The sequence below is a fragment of the Oncorhynchus gorbuscha genome, linkage group LG12 (assembly GCF_021184085.1).
Source record: "Oncorhynchus gorbuscha isolate QuinsamMale2020 ecotype Even-year linkage group LG12, OgorEven_v1.0, whole genome shotgun sequence".
Classification (NCBI taxonomy): Eukaryota; Metazoa; Chordata; class Actinopteri; order Salmoniformes; family Salmonidae; genus Oncorhynchus; species Oncorhynchus gorbuscha.
Genome location: NC_060184.1, coordinates 62,117,842 through 62,135,447, shown reverse-complemented (window position 1 = coordinate 62,135,447; position 17,606 = coordinate 62,117,842). Strand labels below are relative to the sequence as shown.

General features: G+C 46.5%; 1 protein-coding gene across 3 annotated transcripts in view; it reads left to right on the top strand.

Moving 5' to 3' along the window:
- The window catches only part of LOC123991207 (rho guanine nucleotide exchange factor 4-like), a 97,503-nt gene that overhangs the window by 17,971 nt on the left and 61,926 nt on the right, over window positions 1–17,606 (top strand). The window contains exon 1 of one of the 3 annotated variants that reach the window (XM_046292544.1): window positions 113–701. The exons of the other annotated variants lie outside the window; for them this stretch is intronic. Within the exon in view, the coding sequence (XP_046148500.1) occupies window positions 413–701 (289 nt within the window). The 5' untranslated portion in view covers window positions 113–412. Of the gene's footprint in view, window positions 1–112; window positions 702–17,606 lie in introns of those variants that run through there. 3 annotated transcript variants of the gene reach the window in all.

The following is a 17,606-nucleotide window of genomic DNA, read 5'->3' as shown; positions in this document are numbered from 1 at the left end:
TGTGTGCGACCACTGGGCTATGTGAGTTAGCAACAGCGAGGGAGGGAGGGAGAGCGAACGAAGAAGGGAGAGAGAGCGATAGAGAGTGAGCTAGCGACGGAGAGAGAGCGCGAGAGAGAGAGAAAGAGAAGGGAGCAGCCGGCGAGAGCAGAGCAGAGCCAGAGAGAGGAGCAACAGCAGAGACTGAAGCACTCACTGACTGGCTGTGGAGCCGACTGACACACATACAGCCTACCTACCTGGCTAGAGAGGCCTGGTAGAGGCTACATCACCGGTACCTACCTACCACCCTGCCTACCTACATACCCAGCGTTACCTAACTGTCTCTGGGAGAAACGACCTACCTGACCACCACTACTACCAGGCTCCAGTGCCCAGCTCCAGGTCTGTGTTCGGGGGCCCTCCTGTCCTGATGCGGACCCAGCAGGGCTCTGAGGGGCCCGTGCCCCTGCCCGGGGGCAGCTGTGGCAGCAGCGGCAGCACCAGCTCTGGACTCTCCCCTGGATCTCCTGGTTCGGACTCGGACAGCGGTACCCCCACCAGGGGAGGAGGAGGGGGGGGTGGTGGAGGAGGAGTAGGAGGGGGGGGTCTGGGGGAAAGATGGGGGGCAGGAGGAGGAGGAGGGATGGGGAGCCTAGGAGGTACTCTCAGGGGGGTCCTCTCCCACTATTGGAGCCTGGAGAGCCTGCACTCCACCACTGGTAAGAGGGTACCTACCTCACACACAACACACACACACACCACACACACTCCTCAGTGGAAGTAGGGTTAAAGGGTTTGTGTGTTTTTGGCCTGGCGGGTTTAGAAGGGAGGGGTGTTACCTGTCAGTCATTCTGAGTGTGATGGTTGCCATGGTTTTGTGGTGCTGGCGTCTGTCAGTCTGTTCTGACCAGACCTGTTGATGAGTTGTCAATCATGGCTTAAAGGCAGTGGCCGTGTAATTGTTGTCTTGGCATTAGTAAACATGCTTCAGTCTGTGATATGATATGACTTCATCTCCTATTGGCTCAGAGAAAGGATGCATTGAGTTGGTGTTGTCTAACATTAGACACAGGCCTGTGTCGTTTTGCTGCTACGATCTTCTGCATGTTTTCTCTATAGGAAGACTTATGACAGAGTACGAGGTGTGTTAGATGTTTCTGCTCAGTTAATAAGGTGTATCAGGTTAGCGTTTATCCAGCACAAAGGTCTCTAGGTAAGAGATGTATATTTTCACACGGAGCTAATGAGGTTGTTTGTTAATGGTGGAAGATACTGAGGGTGTTGCCCTCAACTGAAATAGCGACGTGTGATATCATGGTGTATTGGTCCTATACAGCAGACGGAGGATTAAGTCATTTTGTCATTATGGCAGAGGGCTGTGTGTTTGTGTGTGTGTATCTTTGAGCGTGCATGTGCCTGTGTGTGTGCATGTGCACATATGTGTGTGTGTGTGTGTTAGCATGTGTGAGTGTGTGAATTTGCACACTCTATAAGTGCCTGTGCAGTACCTGTTTGCTATTTCTGTTGTTGTCATCTGAGCGGGTGCAGCCAGGCTTGGAGTGTAATGATTCAGGAGAGAGGGGACGGCAGTTTTATTAGCTACAGGCTAAAATGCCACTGTGTGTGTGTGCGTGTGCATATGCGTGTGTGCGTGTGTGCGTGTTTGTGTGTGTGTGTTTGTGTGTGTGTGCGTGTTTGTGAGTGTGTGTGTGTGTGTGTGTGTGTGTGTGTGTGTGTGTGTGTGTGTGTGTGTGTGTGTGTGTGTGTGTGTGTGTGTGTGTGTGTGTGTGTGTGTGTGTGTGTGTGTGTGTGTGTGTGTGTGTGTGTGTGTGTGTGTGTGTGTGTGTGCGTTTGTGTGTGTGTGCGTGTTTGTGTGTGTGTGCGTGTTTGTGTTTGTGTGTGTGTGTGTGTACGTGTGTCTGTGTGCGTGTGCATGTGACGGCAGCCCCATTAGCTACAGGCTAAAATGACAGGCCACAGCTGTTATTAAAGGCAGTAGAAGGGAAGAGACACTAATAGGCTAGCTACTGTTTGTCACATCAAGGGATAGTCTCTTATCAAACAGGTGCCAATCAGCAGCATCATGGTAACAGGGATCTGAGTGTGGGGTGGATGTTTGTTATGTATATATGGCTAATATCTTCACTGTGCTGTACATGTTATATGGGGGGGATACAGTAGGAGAGAATCCTTGGTGTTTGTTGCCAAGTGCACTTTCACACACACATACGCACACACACACACACACACACACACACACACACACACACACACACACACACACACACACACACACACACACACACACACACACACACACACACACACACACACACACACACACACACACACACACACACACACACACACACACACACACGGAATGTTATTGGAGAAAGCTGTGGTTTTCAGAATGGCCCTGGTCAGAATCTAAACTGCTGTTGTCTCTCACACACCCACACATTGCACTCTCTCTCTGTCTCTCTTGCTCTCTCTCTCTCTCTCTCTCTCTCTCTCTCTCTCTCTCTCTCTCTCTCTCTCTCTCTCTCTCTCTCTCTCTCTCTCTCTCTCTCTCTCTTCCTCTCTCACTCTCTCTATTTCTCTCCCTCTCACTGCTTGTGAAATCTGATACATGGTAAACATTAAAAGCTAATGAGCCACTTGGTCTCCATTGAGGCTGTCACACTGCCACTGATGAACCGACAGACAGACAGACAGACAGACAGACAGACAGACAGACAGACAGACAGACAGACAGACAGACAGACAGACAGACAGACAGACAGACAGACAGACAGACAGACAGACAGACAGACAGACAGACAGACAGACAGACAGACAGACAGACAGACAGACAGACAGACAGACAGACAGACAGACAGACAGACAGAGCTAGAGAGCATCAAGAGAGGAGGATAGAGTGAGAGAAGATGGTACAGATGTAGGATGATCTTAATTTGATCACTCTTTTCATTCCGCAGAGAATGCAGATGAGCTTCATGATGTACATGAATTCACTTAAAACCCACACTAACACAAGGTTACAGTGCCTTGCAAAAGTTTTTCCTATTTTGTTGCATTACAACCTGTAATTTACATTTATTTGTATTTGTATTTCATGTAATATATGTACACAAAATAGTCCAAATTGGTGAAGTGAAATGAAAAAAAATCTAAAAGATTCAAAACTGAAAAGTGGTTTGTGCATATGTATTCACCCCTTTGCTATGAAGCCCCTAAATAAGATCTGGTGCAACCAATTACCTTCAGATGTCACATAATTAGTTAAATTAAAGTCCACCTGTGTGCAATCTAAGTGTCACATGATCTGTCACATGATCTCAGTATATATACATCTGTTCTGAAAGGCCCCAGAGTCTGTGGCACCACTAAGCATGGGGCACCACCAAGCAAGCGGCACTACGAAGACCAAGGAGCTCTCCAAACAGGTCAGGGACAAAGTTGTGGAGAACAGATTAGGGTTGGGTTATAAAAAAATATCTGAAACTTTGAACATCCCACGGAGCACCGTTAAATCTATTATTTAAAAAATGGAAAGAATATGGCACCACAACAAACCTGCCAAAAGAGGACCGCTCACCAAAACTCACAGATCAGGCAAGGAAGGAATTAATCAGAGAGGCAACAAAGAGACCAAAGATAACCCTGAAGGAGCTGCAAAGCTCCACAGCGGAGATTTGAGTATCTGTCCATAGGACCACTTTCAGCCGTACACTCCACAGAGCTGGGCTTTACAGAAGAGTGGCCAGAAAAAGCCATTGCATAAAGACAAAAATAAGCAAACATGTTTGGTGTTCGGCAAAAGGCATGTGGGAGACTCCCTAAACATATGGAAGAAGGTACTCTGGTCAGATGAGACTAAAATTGAGCGCAAACCCAACACTTCTCATAACCCCGAGACAACCATCCCCATGGTGAAGCATGGTGGTGGCAGCATCATGCTGTGGGGATGTTTTTCATTGGCAGGGACTGTGAAACTGGTCAGAATTGAAGGAATGATGGATGGCGCTAAATACAGGGAAACTCTTGAGGGAAACCTGTTTCAGTCTTCAAGAGATTTGAGACTGGGACAGAGGTTCAGCTTCCAGCAGGACAATGACCCTAAGCATACTGCTAAAGCAACACTCGAGTGGTACAAGGGGAAACATTTAAATGTCTTGGAATGGCCTAATCAAAGCCCAGACCTCAATCCAATTGAGAATTTGTGGTATGACTTAAAGATTGCTGTACACATTTGGAACCCATCCAACTTGAAGGAGTTGGAGCAGTTTTGCCTTGAAGAATTCGGCAAAAATCCCAGTGGCTAGATGTGCCAAGCTTATAGAGACATACCCCAAGATACTTGCAGTTGTAATTGCTGTGAAAGGTGGCTCTACACAGTATTGACTTTGGGGGGTGAATAGTTTTCTGTTTTTTTTGTCTTATTTCTTGTTTGTTTCACAATAAAAAATATTCCGCATCTTCAAGTGGTAGGCATGTTGTGTAAATCAAATGATACAAAAAAAACATTTTAATTCCAGGTTGTAAGGCAACAAAATAGGAAAAATGCCAAGGGGGGTGAATACTTTTGCAAGCCACTGTATTATTGCAATTTTCATGTAGCTTACTTTTGGCCAGCTAAAAGCCTAACCACTGATCAAGCAACATTGTGGACTAAATGTTCAAATCCTGTTGCTGCAGGATTATTTTGCTGTGACAATATAGGTCAAATTAAGATCAATAAGAGAGGGTGAGAGAGGGATGGAGGGAAGAGAGGTAGTGAAAAGTGAGGGAAATACAGTTGAGACTCAAACACCTCGTCCATTCAGAAACCCTGGCCGCTCTCACCATAACAGACTCTCCCCAGACTATTGTGCAGTCACACAGACAGTTTTCCCCTCTCCTGAAAAGCTTTCCCCTCTCCCCTCTCCTGAAAAGCACAGCCCTGTACCACACCAGCTGTAAACTGGACCTCGGGAAGCTTTTATGGGCTTGTTATGTTGTATGAGCCTGTCTTTCCTCTGCCCTGCCTGGCTAGCAGCCTGCTGAAGACCCTTCTTAACCCTTCTTAAGACAGAGCTGTGTTTGTGGAAGATAGCCAAGCGGCTGGTAATGGAATTTCATAGCAGCATTGATTTGAGCTTCATTGACCTCTGAGAGGGTGAGGATGAAAGGTCACAGATGTAGGTAGTAACCTGGCCAGGAAACCAGAAACAAACAGATAGAAAGACGATTGATGTGCATCAGGTTTGCCCTTGAGAAGGAGGGTATTGGGTGTTTGTGAGAAAGAGAAGGAGACGGAAGAGGAGGAAGAGGAGGAGGAGGAAGAAGTAGGAAACAGCCAGACATTGATTCAAAGAGAAGTGTAATCGTATTCCGGCTAGTTGTTTTGGGAGGCGAGGTGACTGTGAGTCCTCCAGAGTTGACATAGGGACAGAGGAGAACGGGGGATCTAGTGCCCCTCCCGAAACACAGAGCCCTAGTGACAGGCAATGTTCTCCCCCTCCCTCCCTCGCTGCTCTTAGATGGGGTGACGTTATCTCCTACTCTTCTCAGGGTTGGTGATTCACCCCCATTCAGATGCCATGATAACATGACAGTCAGTCCATGCTGTAGCTGTTGCTGCTAGCTACTGAATCAGACTTTGATGTGGTTCCTCAGGCAGGTAGGCAGGCAGGCACTTACACACACCAGACATCACAGCTTTGTCACGCTCTGAGTATAGGATTACCCACGTCATGGCCGTGCCATTGTCCACTCTCAAATTTTCTGTCAGCTGATACTGAAATATTAGCTTCTTCTTGATCCCAACAGTAAAAATAATCATATTCCGTAAAATGCCAGTGTGTGCACTGGGCATGCATGTGTGATGGCCACTCTGAGGTGAAGCGAGACCAGTTGGTGAGGGTCCAGGGACCTCACGCTAACCCTTCCACCAAGCACACTCTCTGTCAGCTAGTACAGATAGAGAGGAGGAGGAGGATGAGGAGGAAGAGGAGGAAACAAAGGAGAGATGTCTGAAAGCATCCATGCAAACAGGAGGGATGTGGACTCTGAAAAATAGGTTGTCTTTTACACCAGTACACACAGCCCCTGTGTACTGCAGCTTGGCTGCTCCTCTCAGTGTGTACTGGGCAGAGAGGGAAGAAAGGCCTTCGCTTCATCACACTACTGTCATCTCAACTCAAATCACTTCTAACCAGAGACAATTTCCCCTTGGTACAATACAGCTACATGCATATTTGCTGTGACGAATTTCTAGAAATAAATGTCTTGTTCTTCTTTTTTGTAGGCCTTGTTATGTAGTCACACCCTATGTGATGTCCTGTTTCTCCACTCATATTGACCAGTGGGTGAAGGTTGTCACTGGAGAGGTATGAATATGTGATAAGATATTTCCGGTCTCAATTGATTGTACTTTTAATGCGGAATACAAGACAGTCATCTGTGACACTTGATGTGGTGTGTTGTCTCACCATTCTGTGTTATGTACAGTGTAAGCAGGGCAGCAGGTAGCCTAGCGGTTAAGAGTGTTGAGCCAGTAACCGGAAGTTTGCTGGTTCCAATCCCCAAGCTGACTAGGTGAAGAATCTGTCAATGTGCCCTTGAGCAAGGCACTTAACCCTAATTGCTCCTGTAAGTCGCTCTGGATAAGAGTGTCTGCTAAATTACAAAAAATGTTAAAGTAAAAATGGAAGTGATATGGTTCTGTGGTGCAGTTGAGTGAGATGACTGATTTAAGTGATGTATGGACGGTTCTCTGGTGTGTTGGGTCGAAGTGTTACAGGTTCTCTGGTGTGTTGGGTAGAAGTGTTACAGGTTCTCTGGTGTGTTGGGTAGAAGTGTTACAGGTTCTCTGGTGTGTTGGGTAGAAGTGTTACAGGTTCTCTGGTGTGTTGGCTAGAGGTGTTACAGGTTCTCTGGTGTGTTGGGTAGAGGTGTTACAGGTTCTCTGGTGTGTTGGGTAGAGGTGTTACAGGTTCTCTGGTGTGTTGGGTAGAGGTGTTACAGGTTCTCTGGTGTGTTGGGTAGAGGTGTTACAGGTTCTCTGGTGTGTTGGGGAGAGGTGTTAGAAGTGTTACAGTGATAGAGTGTTAGGGCGCTGGGAGGCAATTAACTAGCTAATGGTGGTATATAAGCCTATAGGACCCAAGGCACTACATTAGGTCACTGCTTGGAGCACCGGACATGCCGTAAAACAGATGTAATACTACCAGAGCTGTTGTTTGGTGAACCTTCTCACATGATGTCATGCATCTAACTACAGGAAGTGGAACACGTCCGCGAATCAACATCTCTCAATGATCTGCTGCAATTGTGATTGATTAAAAGATAAACCTTACTGATAATATTGTCTTTCATCACTGTCAGAGTGTGCTGATTTCATGTGTTTTTCCAGTGACAATGTAATGGTCATCACTGCTATAAGATCAAACGTTCACTCAATTTGAATCTGATGATTAAAATCCATAATGTTTATATGACACAGTAACTCCCCCTCTCCGGCAATGTCCTTTTCTCTCACTCTGCCTCCAGATCTATAAAGAGCAGGTCATAATATGTATTTTCTCCACATCTGTACTCAGTAGTACTGTAGCCATCTGCCTGTAGTAATCATGTAGTTAATTAGCCATATTTGTATTGGTTTATGTTCCCCTCTATGTCAGTAGGTTAATCGTCCCCCATTAGAATGCAGTTAGCTGAGCGAAGTCATCGTCAATGTATTATTTCAACATCCGTGACATTATTACCCCTGTCGTACTGTACTGTGGCCACGCCCCTCTGGCGTATTTAGTGTAGAATTTACAGGATTGTGTACATGCTGTGGGAGCGTATAAATCTAGTGAAGACAGTCTATGCTGCATTAGGAGGTTTAATTTCACAGACAATGCGTAATAGACTACCTCCCTTGCAGAGCTGGCAGCGGCCCAACTATGTAGAAAGCTCGTATTATTTCCCTTTGTCGGCTTTGGGAATGAAGGGAAGAAAAAAATGTTGTTTGTTCTCTCATTGGCTGGAGTAGCTGGAATTCTTTCTCCTTAAATAGACATCACCCCCCCCCCCCCCCCCCCCCATCCTCCTCTCTGTTTCGTTCCAAACCAGGAAGGATCTGGTTCTATCCATTTCAATTGAAGGAGATTTATTGGCATGGGAGCATATGTTTACATTGCCAAAGCAAGTGAAATAGATCATAAACAAAAGTGAAATAACCAATAGAACATTGACAGCAATATTACACTCACAAAAGTTCCAAAATAATAAAGACATTTCAAATGTCATTATGTCTATATACAGTGTTGTAACGATGTGCAAAAGGGAAAATAAATAAACATATATACAGGTTGTATTTACAATGGTGTGTGTTCTTCACTGGTTGCCCTTTTCTTGTGGCAACAGGTCACAAATCTTGCTGCTGTCTCCAACCCCACTCCTCCTCCCCTCTGTCATTATTTTCCCTCTTTCCACCCCTGCCATGCAGGAACAGTAGAAGATTGGGGTAACTGTGTTTGACAGGTGGTTAGGTTGTGGCTTGTGATAGGTGGTCATATAGGAAGCACAGTATATGATCACAGGGCCAGCGTTCATACTGTCACTCTCACATGACAAGCTGCCAAGTTGGTTGGCAGAGAGGCAGGCAGGTAGAGAGGCAAGCTGATAGAGAGGCAAGCTGATAGAGAGGCAGGCAGGTTGAGAGGCAGGCTGACAGAGAGGCAGGCTGAGAGGCAGGCTGACAGTGGCAGGCAGGCTGGCAGAGAGGCAGGCAGGTAGGCTGACATAAAGGCAGGCAGAGAGGCAGGCAGAGAGGAAGGCAGAGAGGCGGTCTGACAGAGAGGAGGGCTGACAGAGAGGCGGTCTGACAGAGAGGAGGGCTGACAGAGAGGGGGTCTGACAGAGAGGAGGGCTGACGGAGAGGGGGTCTGACAGAGAGGGGGTCTGACAGAGAGGCGGTCTGACAGAGAGGAGGGCTGACAGAGAGGGGGTCTGACAGAGAGTGGGTCTGACAGAGAGGGGGTCTGACAGAGAGGAGGGCTGACAGAGAGGGGGTCTGACAGAGAGGAGGGCTGACGGAGAGGGGGTCTGACAGAGAGGCGGTCTGACAGAGAGGGGTCTGACAGAGAAGGGGTCTGACAGAGAGGGGGTCTGACAGAGACGCAGTCTGACAGAGAGGCGTTCTGACAGAGAGCCAGGTGGGCAGAGAGGGGGTCTGACAGAGAGGGGGTCTGACAGAGAGGGGGTCTGACAGAGAGGCATTCTGACAGAGAGGCGGTCTGACAGAGAGGGGGTCTGACAGAGAGGGGGTCTGACAGAGAGGGGGTCTGACAGAGAGGCGGTCTGACAGAGAGGGGGTCTGACAGAGAGGCAGTCTGACAGAGAGGGGTCTGACAGAGAGGCATTCTGACAGAGAGGCGGTCTGACAGAGAGGCGGTCTGACAGAGAGGGGGTCTGACAGAGGGGCGGGCGGGCAGAGAGGCAGACTGGCAGAGAGGGGGTCTGACAGAGAGGCAGGCTGCCAGAGAGGCAGAGAGGCGGTCTGACAGAGAGGCGGTCTGACAGAGAGGGGGTCTGACAGAGAGGCGGTCTGACAGTGAGGGGGTCTGACAGAGGGGTGGGCGGGCAGAGAGGCAGACTGGCAGAGAGGGGGTCTGACAGAGAGGCAGGCTGGCAGAGAGACAGAGAGGCGGTCTGACAGAGAGGCGGTCTGACAGAGAGGGGGTCTGACAGTGAGGGGGTCTGACAGAGGGGCGGGCGGGCAGAGAGGCAGACTGGCAGAGAGGGGGTCTGACAGAGAGGCAGGCTGGCAGAGAGGCAGGCTGACAGAGAGGCAGACGGATAGGCAGGTTGTCAGGCAGGCACACCAGGGGGAAGGGAACTGCTCTATGTCAGTGCATAATTATAGGTTGACACAAGTGACTGGCCTTGTTCTTCTCTTTCATTGCTCCCTTCATACCTTGAATATTTCCTTACCTGCTATGGAAGAGGGGGGTTGGAGAGAGAAATATTCATTGAGTATTGCTTTTCTTATTATCTACAGGACCAGTCAAAAGTTTGGACACACCACATTCAAGGGTTTTTCTTTATTTTTACTATTTTCTACATTGTAGAATAATAGTGAAGACATCAAAACTATGAAATAACACATATGGAATCATGTAATAACCAAAAAAGTGTTAAACAAATCAAAATATATTTTAGATTTGAGGTTCTTGTAAGTAGCCACCCTTTGCCTTGAATACAGCTTTGCACACTCTTGGCATTCTCTCAACCACCTTCACCTGGAATGCTTTTCCAACAGTATTATTACTATTATTGTTAGTATTATTAGTATTATTATTATTATATTATTATTAGTAGTAGTATGCTGAGCACTTGTTGGTGGCTTTTCCTTCACTCTGCAGTCAAACTCATCCCAAACCATCTCAATTGGGTTGAGGTTGGGTGATTGTGGAGGTCAGGTCACCTGATGCAGCACGCCATCACTCACCTTCTTGGACAAATAGCCCTAACACAGCCTGGTGATAGTCCCATTAAGTGCAAACCAGATGGGATGGCTTGTCACTACAGAATGTTGTGGTAGCCATGCTGGTTAAGTGTGCCTTGAATTCTAAATTAATCACAGACAGTGTCACCAGCAAAGCACCATCACACCTCCTCCTCCATGCTTCACTGTGAGAACCACACATGCAGAGATCATCCGTTCATCTATTCTGTGTCTCACAAAGACACGGCGGTTGGAATCAAAAATCTCACATTTGGAATCATCAGACCAAAGGACAGATTTCCACCGGTCTAATGTCCATTGCTCGTGTGTCTTGACCCAAGCAAGTATGTTCTTCTTATTGGTGTCCTTTAGTAGTGGTTTCTTTTCAGCAATTCAACCATGAAGTTCTGATTCCACCCAGTCTCCTCTGAACAGTTGATGTTGAGATGTGTCTGTTACTTGAACTCTGACGCATTTCTTTGGGCTGCCATTTCTGAGGCTGGTAACTCTAATGAACTTATCCTCTGCAGCAGAGGTAACTCTGGGTCTTCCTTTCCTGTGGCGGTTACATGAGAGTCAGTTTCATCATGGCACTTGATGATTTTTGCGACTGCACTTGAAGAAACTTTCAGAATTCTTGAAATTGACTGACCTTCATGTCTTAAAGTAATGATGGACTGTCGTTTCTCTTTGCTCATTTGAGCAGTTCTTGCCATAATATTGACTTGGTCTTTTACCAAATTCTGTATTTTCTGTATACCACCCCTATGTTGTCACAACACAACTGATTGGCTCAAACGCATTAATAAGAAGGAAAGAAATTCAACAAATTAACTTTTAACAAGGCACACCTGTTAATTTAAATGCATTCCAGGCGACTACCTCAAGAAGCTGGTTGAGAGAATTCCAAGTGTGTTCAAAACTGTAAGGGTGGCTACTTTGAAGAATCTGAAATATATAATATATTTTTTATTTGTTTAACACTTTTTTGATAACTACATGATTCCATGTGTTATTTCATAGTTTTGATGTCTTCACTATTATTCTACAATGTAGAATGTAGAAAACCTTTGAATGAGTCGGTGTGTCCAAACTTTTGGCCGGTAGTGTTTCTATATGTTTGCTTTGGCAATGTACAGTATGTGGTTACACTTTCCAAGTCAATAAATCCTTTTGAATTCAAATCTCAGAGCCCCCCCCCCCCCTCTCTCTTTCTCTCCCTCTTTCTCTGTGACCTGTGTACCTCTTTGACCTCCACACTAGTTCAGTGTAAACACAGGGCGAAGTGTAGAGCGTGTGAAGCTCCCCCGGTTCTGAGGCTGGACCAAAGGCCTCTCCTCCGGGGCTTGTCACAGTGATCACTGGGGTGGCTGTGTGGTCAGTCATGGCCTCAGTGTCTCATGTTGACGACTCCCAGATCCCTCCCTGCACTTGTGCTTTTACGATCAGATGAGATGAGTTCTCTTGCTCTATATTTAGTCTCTTTGATGCTCCCTCCCTCCCAGCCCCTGCTTCTCTCTCTCTCTCTCTCTCTCTCTCTCTCTCTCTCTCTCTCTCTCTCTCTCTCTCTCTCTCTCTCTCCTCTCTCTCTCTCTCTCTCTCTCTCTCTCTCTCTCTCTCTCTCTCTCTCTCTCTCTCTCTCTCTCTCTCTCTCTCTCAGTTCTCACGAGATAGGACTCATCGTGAGTTGGAACTGAACTGGGAACAACATTTTCACTAGTCTCTGTGGCCTAGAGTTTGTACAGTACAGTGATCGCTTTGTTTCATTGCGTATTAGTCATGCTGCGTACAATCTAATTGAATAATTAAAACAATTTACTTTCTAAATATAAGATGAAAATCTATGTTTGGATAAACGGTTAGCCTATTGGTAGAAGCTTGAATACTTACTTGGTGTTACGTGCATAAAGTTGAGCAATATTTGCTTCTACGTGAATCCCTTTTGGTATCCTGGTCTTATGTTAGAAGTACTTAGCTGTAGTGTCTTTCTCCATCGGCATTCCTCTGGAGTCTAGTTTAAGTGTGTGTGTGTGTGTGTGTGTGTGTGTGTGTGTGTGTGTGTGTGTGTGTGTGTGTGTGTGTGTGTGTGTGTGTGTGTGTGTGTGTGTGTGTGTGTGTGTGTGTGTGTGTGTGTGTGTGTGTGTGTGTGTGTGTGTGTGTGTGTGTGTGTGTGTGTGTGTGGTGTTGGCACATCTGAGAATACCCCACTGCCCGGCATCCTCCCATGTGTTAGTTAGGGTGTAACAGGTAGGTGCAACTGACCCCCTTTACACCCCTGTAATTGGTGTAAAACATATTTTCACATTCAGGTCTCTGGGGAGGTGGGGGAGGGTGGGGGTTCGAGAAGGAGGGTGGAGATGTGTTGCCGTTGGCAACCTGCTGTTAAAGAGCATTTCCTAAACTGCAGGCAAGTTGGGAAGTGAAGGTCGTGGGCATATGTAATCTATCATATTCAACTTATCTGTCACACCAGTACATGTACACTGGGTGTACAAAACATTAAGAACACCTGCTATACACTGAGTGTACAAAACATTAAGAACACCTGCTATACACTGAGTGTACAAAACATTAAGAACACCTGCTATACACTGAGTGTACAAAACATTAAGAACACCTGCTATACACTGAGTGTACAAAACATTAAGAACACCTGCTATACACTGAGTGTACAAAACATTAAGAACACCTGCTCTTTCCATGACATGGACTGACCACGTGAATCCAGGTGAAAGCTATGATCTCTTATTGATGTCACTTGTTATATCCACTTCAATCAGTGTAGATGAAGGGGAGGAGACAGGTTAAAGAAAGATTTATATTCCTTGATACAATTGAAACATGGATTGTGTATGTGTGACATTCAGAGGATGAAGGGGCAAGACAAAATAAGTACCTTTGAACAGGGTATGGTAGTAGGTGCCAGGCGCACCGGTTTAAGTGTGTCAATAACTGCAACACTGCTGGGTTTTTCACGCTCAGCAGTTTCCGTGTGTATCAAGAAGGGGGGGGGGCGTATTCTTAATGTTTTGTACAGTCTACTGAAGATCTCTGATCCTGCTGTCTCTAGATAAGGTATAGTTTGTTATTAGCCTCTGAAAGGGATACTTCAAGGTTTTGGCAATGTCAGTCTACATCCCCAGAGTCAGATGAACCCGTGGGTACCATTGTATGTCTCTGTGTCCAGTATGAAGGAAGTTAGAGGGTGTTTCATGAGCCAATGCTACCTAGCGTTAGCGCAACCACCTCACCACCGGATTAAAAACCAGTGTTCTTGGATTTGGTTTGACATCCTAGGTATGCGGTGATCTGAAATAATCCCTCTCGATCCAATCATATCAGCCAACCTGACCTGGTGCTATCGCCATTCTTTCCCCATAAGTGGCCATCCCTACAGCACCGTGAAGCAGCCTGTAGCCAGCTGTAAGCCTGTATGAATGTGTGGTATGTGTGATAGGACTGTGGTCATGTTAGTCTCTAAAGGATCACACCTCAGAGCTGAGCCCTGGGACTGGAGATAGGAGGCACAGGAGGAGGTGCTGAAGGAGGTGAAGGAGATTGAGTTGTGAGTCATTTAAATGCTGGGCTGAAGGAGGGGATATTAGCCACCTCTATAATGTTTGTTTTTTTGTTTTTGGGGGGGGGGGGGTATTTTCAGTAATTGTCATTGTGTGAATCTTTGTATGGCTTTTTGTGTTCATCTGCGTGTGTGTGTGTTCTTAATTGTGTGGGATTGGTGCATCTGTGTGTAGGCGTTCCTTTGTGAGTATGTCTGGTTGTGAAGGCCAGCTTGGTTTATCAGTGTGGAGGAAGAGAGACTGATACGTCTACATACTGAACCTGACATTTACAGGTCGACTCTGTCTCTGAGAGGGAGGCACATGGTGCCACAGATTACCCCTGGGTACACGAGAGAGAGAGAGAGAGAGAGAGAGAGAGAGAGAGAGAGAGAGAGAGAGAGAGAGAGAGAGAGAGAGAGAGAGAGAGAGAGAGAGAGAGAGAGAGAGAGAGAGGAGGTAGAGAGAAGAGAAATAGATGAGAAAGATAGAGATCAGAAAGAGACATACAGTACAGTCAAAAGAAGAGAGAATGAGGGAGAAAAAGGAGGAGCGTGTGAGAGAGAGAGGTGAGAAGATGGGAGATGAAAGAGGGAGCTGGGTCTGAAGTGAAATGTCAGCCAAGATGTGATTCTGCAGTCATATCTGTTCTCTTTGAATGTCAGCCTCATAGAACACTCTCCTACACTGGATCTGAAGATGGAGGAATCTCTCTCTCCCTGTCCCTCTCTTCACCTTTCTCTCTCTCCTCCCCCATTCCTGCTTTCCCCTTACCCTTGCTCTTTCCCTCTCTCGCTCACTCTCTCCTCCTATCTCCCCCTCTCACTTTTCCTCTCTCCCTTCACCTCTCTCTCTCTCCCTCTCTTTCCCTCTCTTCTCTCCTCTATCTCCCTCTCCTCTCCTCTCGTCACCTCTCTCCCTCTCCTCTCCACCTTTCTCTCTCTCCCTCTCTTTCCCTCTATTCTCTCCTCTATATCCCTCTCCTCTCCTCTCTTCACCTGTCTCCCTCTCCCTCTATTTCCCTCTCCTGTCTTCACCTTTCTCTCTCTCTCTCCCTCTATCTTTCCTCCTCTCCCCCTCTCTTCCCTTCTCTCTCTCTCTCTTTGATTCCCACTCTCTTGTTCCTGTGTGTGTGTGGTCCTGTGGGTCAAGCCTCATTACAGCATTAGGGCGAGGGGACTGAGTGAGAGACATCCTCTGAATGCATAGTGTGTCTGTGTGTGTATTCCTACATATCTGCATGCATGTACTGCAGGCATACATACACACCTCCCAGTATTAAAGCCACATTAAGAGGGATCTCTCTCTCTCTCTCTCTCTCTCTCTCTCTCTCTCTCTTCTCTCTCTCTCTCTCCATTCTCTCTTCACTTCACCCACTCGTTTCCTCATCTCAAGTGCCTGGAAAAGAAGGAAAAGGAATACTCATCAGAATCAGAGAAGTCACATTCCCAGCGAATGAATCAATCGCTCTGCTGGGTTCAGAGATGTGTGCCACTTTAAAAACCTCCCTCTAAATATTGGTCCCATTCGTGTGTGTGTGCGTATGTCAGAGACAGGCAGTCTGAAGCGGTTAGGTTGAGAGTGAGTCACAAGATGACAGTAGAGTAGCCGCTGGTCAGAGCTGAGCCATTCTGTGTCTGAGAGGGCCAGGCTAAAGAGACGCTAGAGACTGGCAATACACTGTCTGTTTAATATCAGAAGAAGATAGATAGATAGATAGATAGATAGATAGATAGATAGATAGATAGATAGATTCAACATTTTAAAAACACACATTTCTTCCCACAAGGCTGTGGGGTGAGTCAGGGATGCAGCTTAAGCCCCACCCTCTTCAACATATATATCAACGAATTGGCGCGGGCACTTGAAAGGGTCAAGAGAAGACAGGCTATGTGCCCACTGCCCACAAAAAGAGGTGGAAACTGAGCTCCACTTCCTAACCTCCTGCCCAATGTATGACCATATTAGAGACACATATTTCCCTCAGATTACACAGATCCACAAAGAATTCGAAAACAAACCCGATTTTGATAAACGCCCATATCTACTGGGTGAAATTCCACAGTGTGCCATCACCGCAGCAAGATTTGTGACCTGTTGCCACAAGAAAAGGTCAACCAGTGAAGAACAAACACCACTGTAAATACAACCCATATTTATGCTTATTTATTTTCCCTTTTGTACATGAACTATTTGTACATTGTTACAACACTGTATATATACATAATATGACATTTGTAATATCTTTAATCTTTTGAAACTTCTGTATGTTAAATGTTTACTGTAAATTTGTATTGTTTATTTCACTTTTATATATTATCTACCTCACTTGCTTTGGCAATGTTATCATATGTTTCCCATGCCAATAAAGCCTCTTGAATTGAATTGAATAGAGGGAGAGACAGAGAGAGGGCTGAAATCCTTTCTACTCTGATACCAGGGGCAGTAGTCACCAGGTTTAAAGGCTGCACTTAGAAACACACGTGATCTGCTCATCCTTCCATCCATCCATCCATCCATACATCCCTCCATCCCTCCATCCATACATACATCCATCCCTCTATACATCCCTCCATCCATACATACATCCATCCCTCCATACATCCCTCCATCCATCCCTCCATACATCCCTCCATCCCTCCCTCCATATATCCCTCCATCCATCCATCCCTCCATACATCCCTCCATACATCCATCCATCCATTCCTTCATCCATCCATCCCTCCATCCCTCCATACATCCCTCCATCCATCCATCCCTCCATACATCCCTCCATACATCCCTCCATCCCTCCATCCAATCCTTCCTTCCCTCCATCCCTTCATCCATCCATCCCTCCATCCCTTCATCCATCCCTCCATCCATCCATCCCGCCATCCATCCATCCATCCCTCCCTCCCTCCATCCATCCCTTCATCCATCCCTCCATCCATCTATCCATCCCTCCATCCATCCCTCCATCCATCCATCCAATCCTTCCTTCCATCCATCCCTTCATCCATCCATTCCTCCATCCATCCCTCCATCCATCCCTCCATCCATCCATCCATCCATCCATCCATCCATCCATCCATCCATTCATCCATTCCTCCATCCCTCCATCCATCCATGCATCCATCCATCCATCCATCCATCCAATCCTTCCATCCATCCCTTCATCCATCCATCCATTCATCCATCCATTCCTCCATCCATCCCTCCATCCATCCATCCCTCCATCCATCCATCGATCCATCCATCCATCCCTCCATCCATCCAATCCTTCCATCCATCCCTTCATCCATCCATCCATCCATCCATGGCCCATCCATCCATCCCTTCATCCATCCATCCATCCATCCCTTCATCCATCCATCCATTTGGCAAATAATAATAATACACACAACATAATCCTGCAATTAGATCACAGAGACATTTCAAAATAGAAATACTATATCTGTGGAGGCTTTTTCAAACTCCCCATTTTGGTTTCCAACCCTGCGTGTTTGGTTGGTAATGACACTGTGGCTCTCATCGTGTTTATTTGGGATGCTAGATTAAAGAATTGATCTCAACATTCCAGAGCGGTTGGACTCTGGAATTTTCCG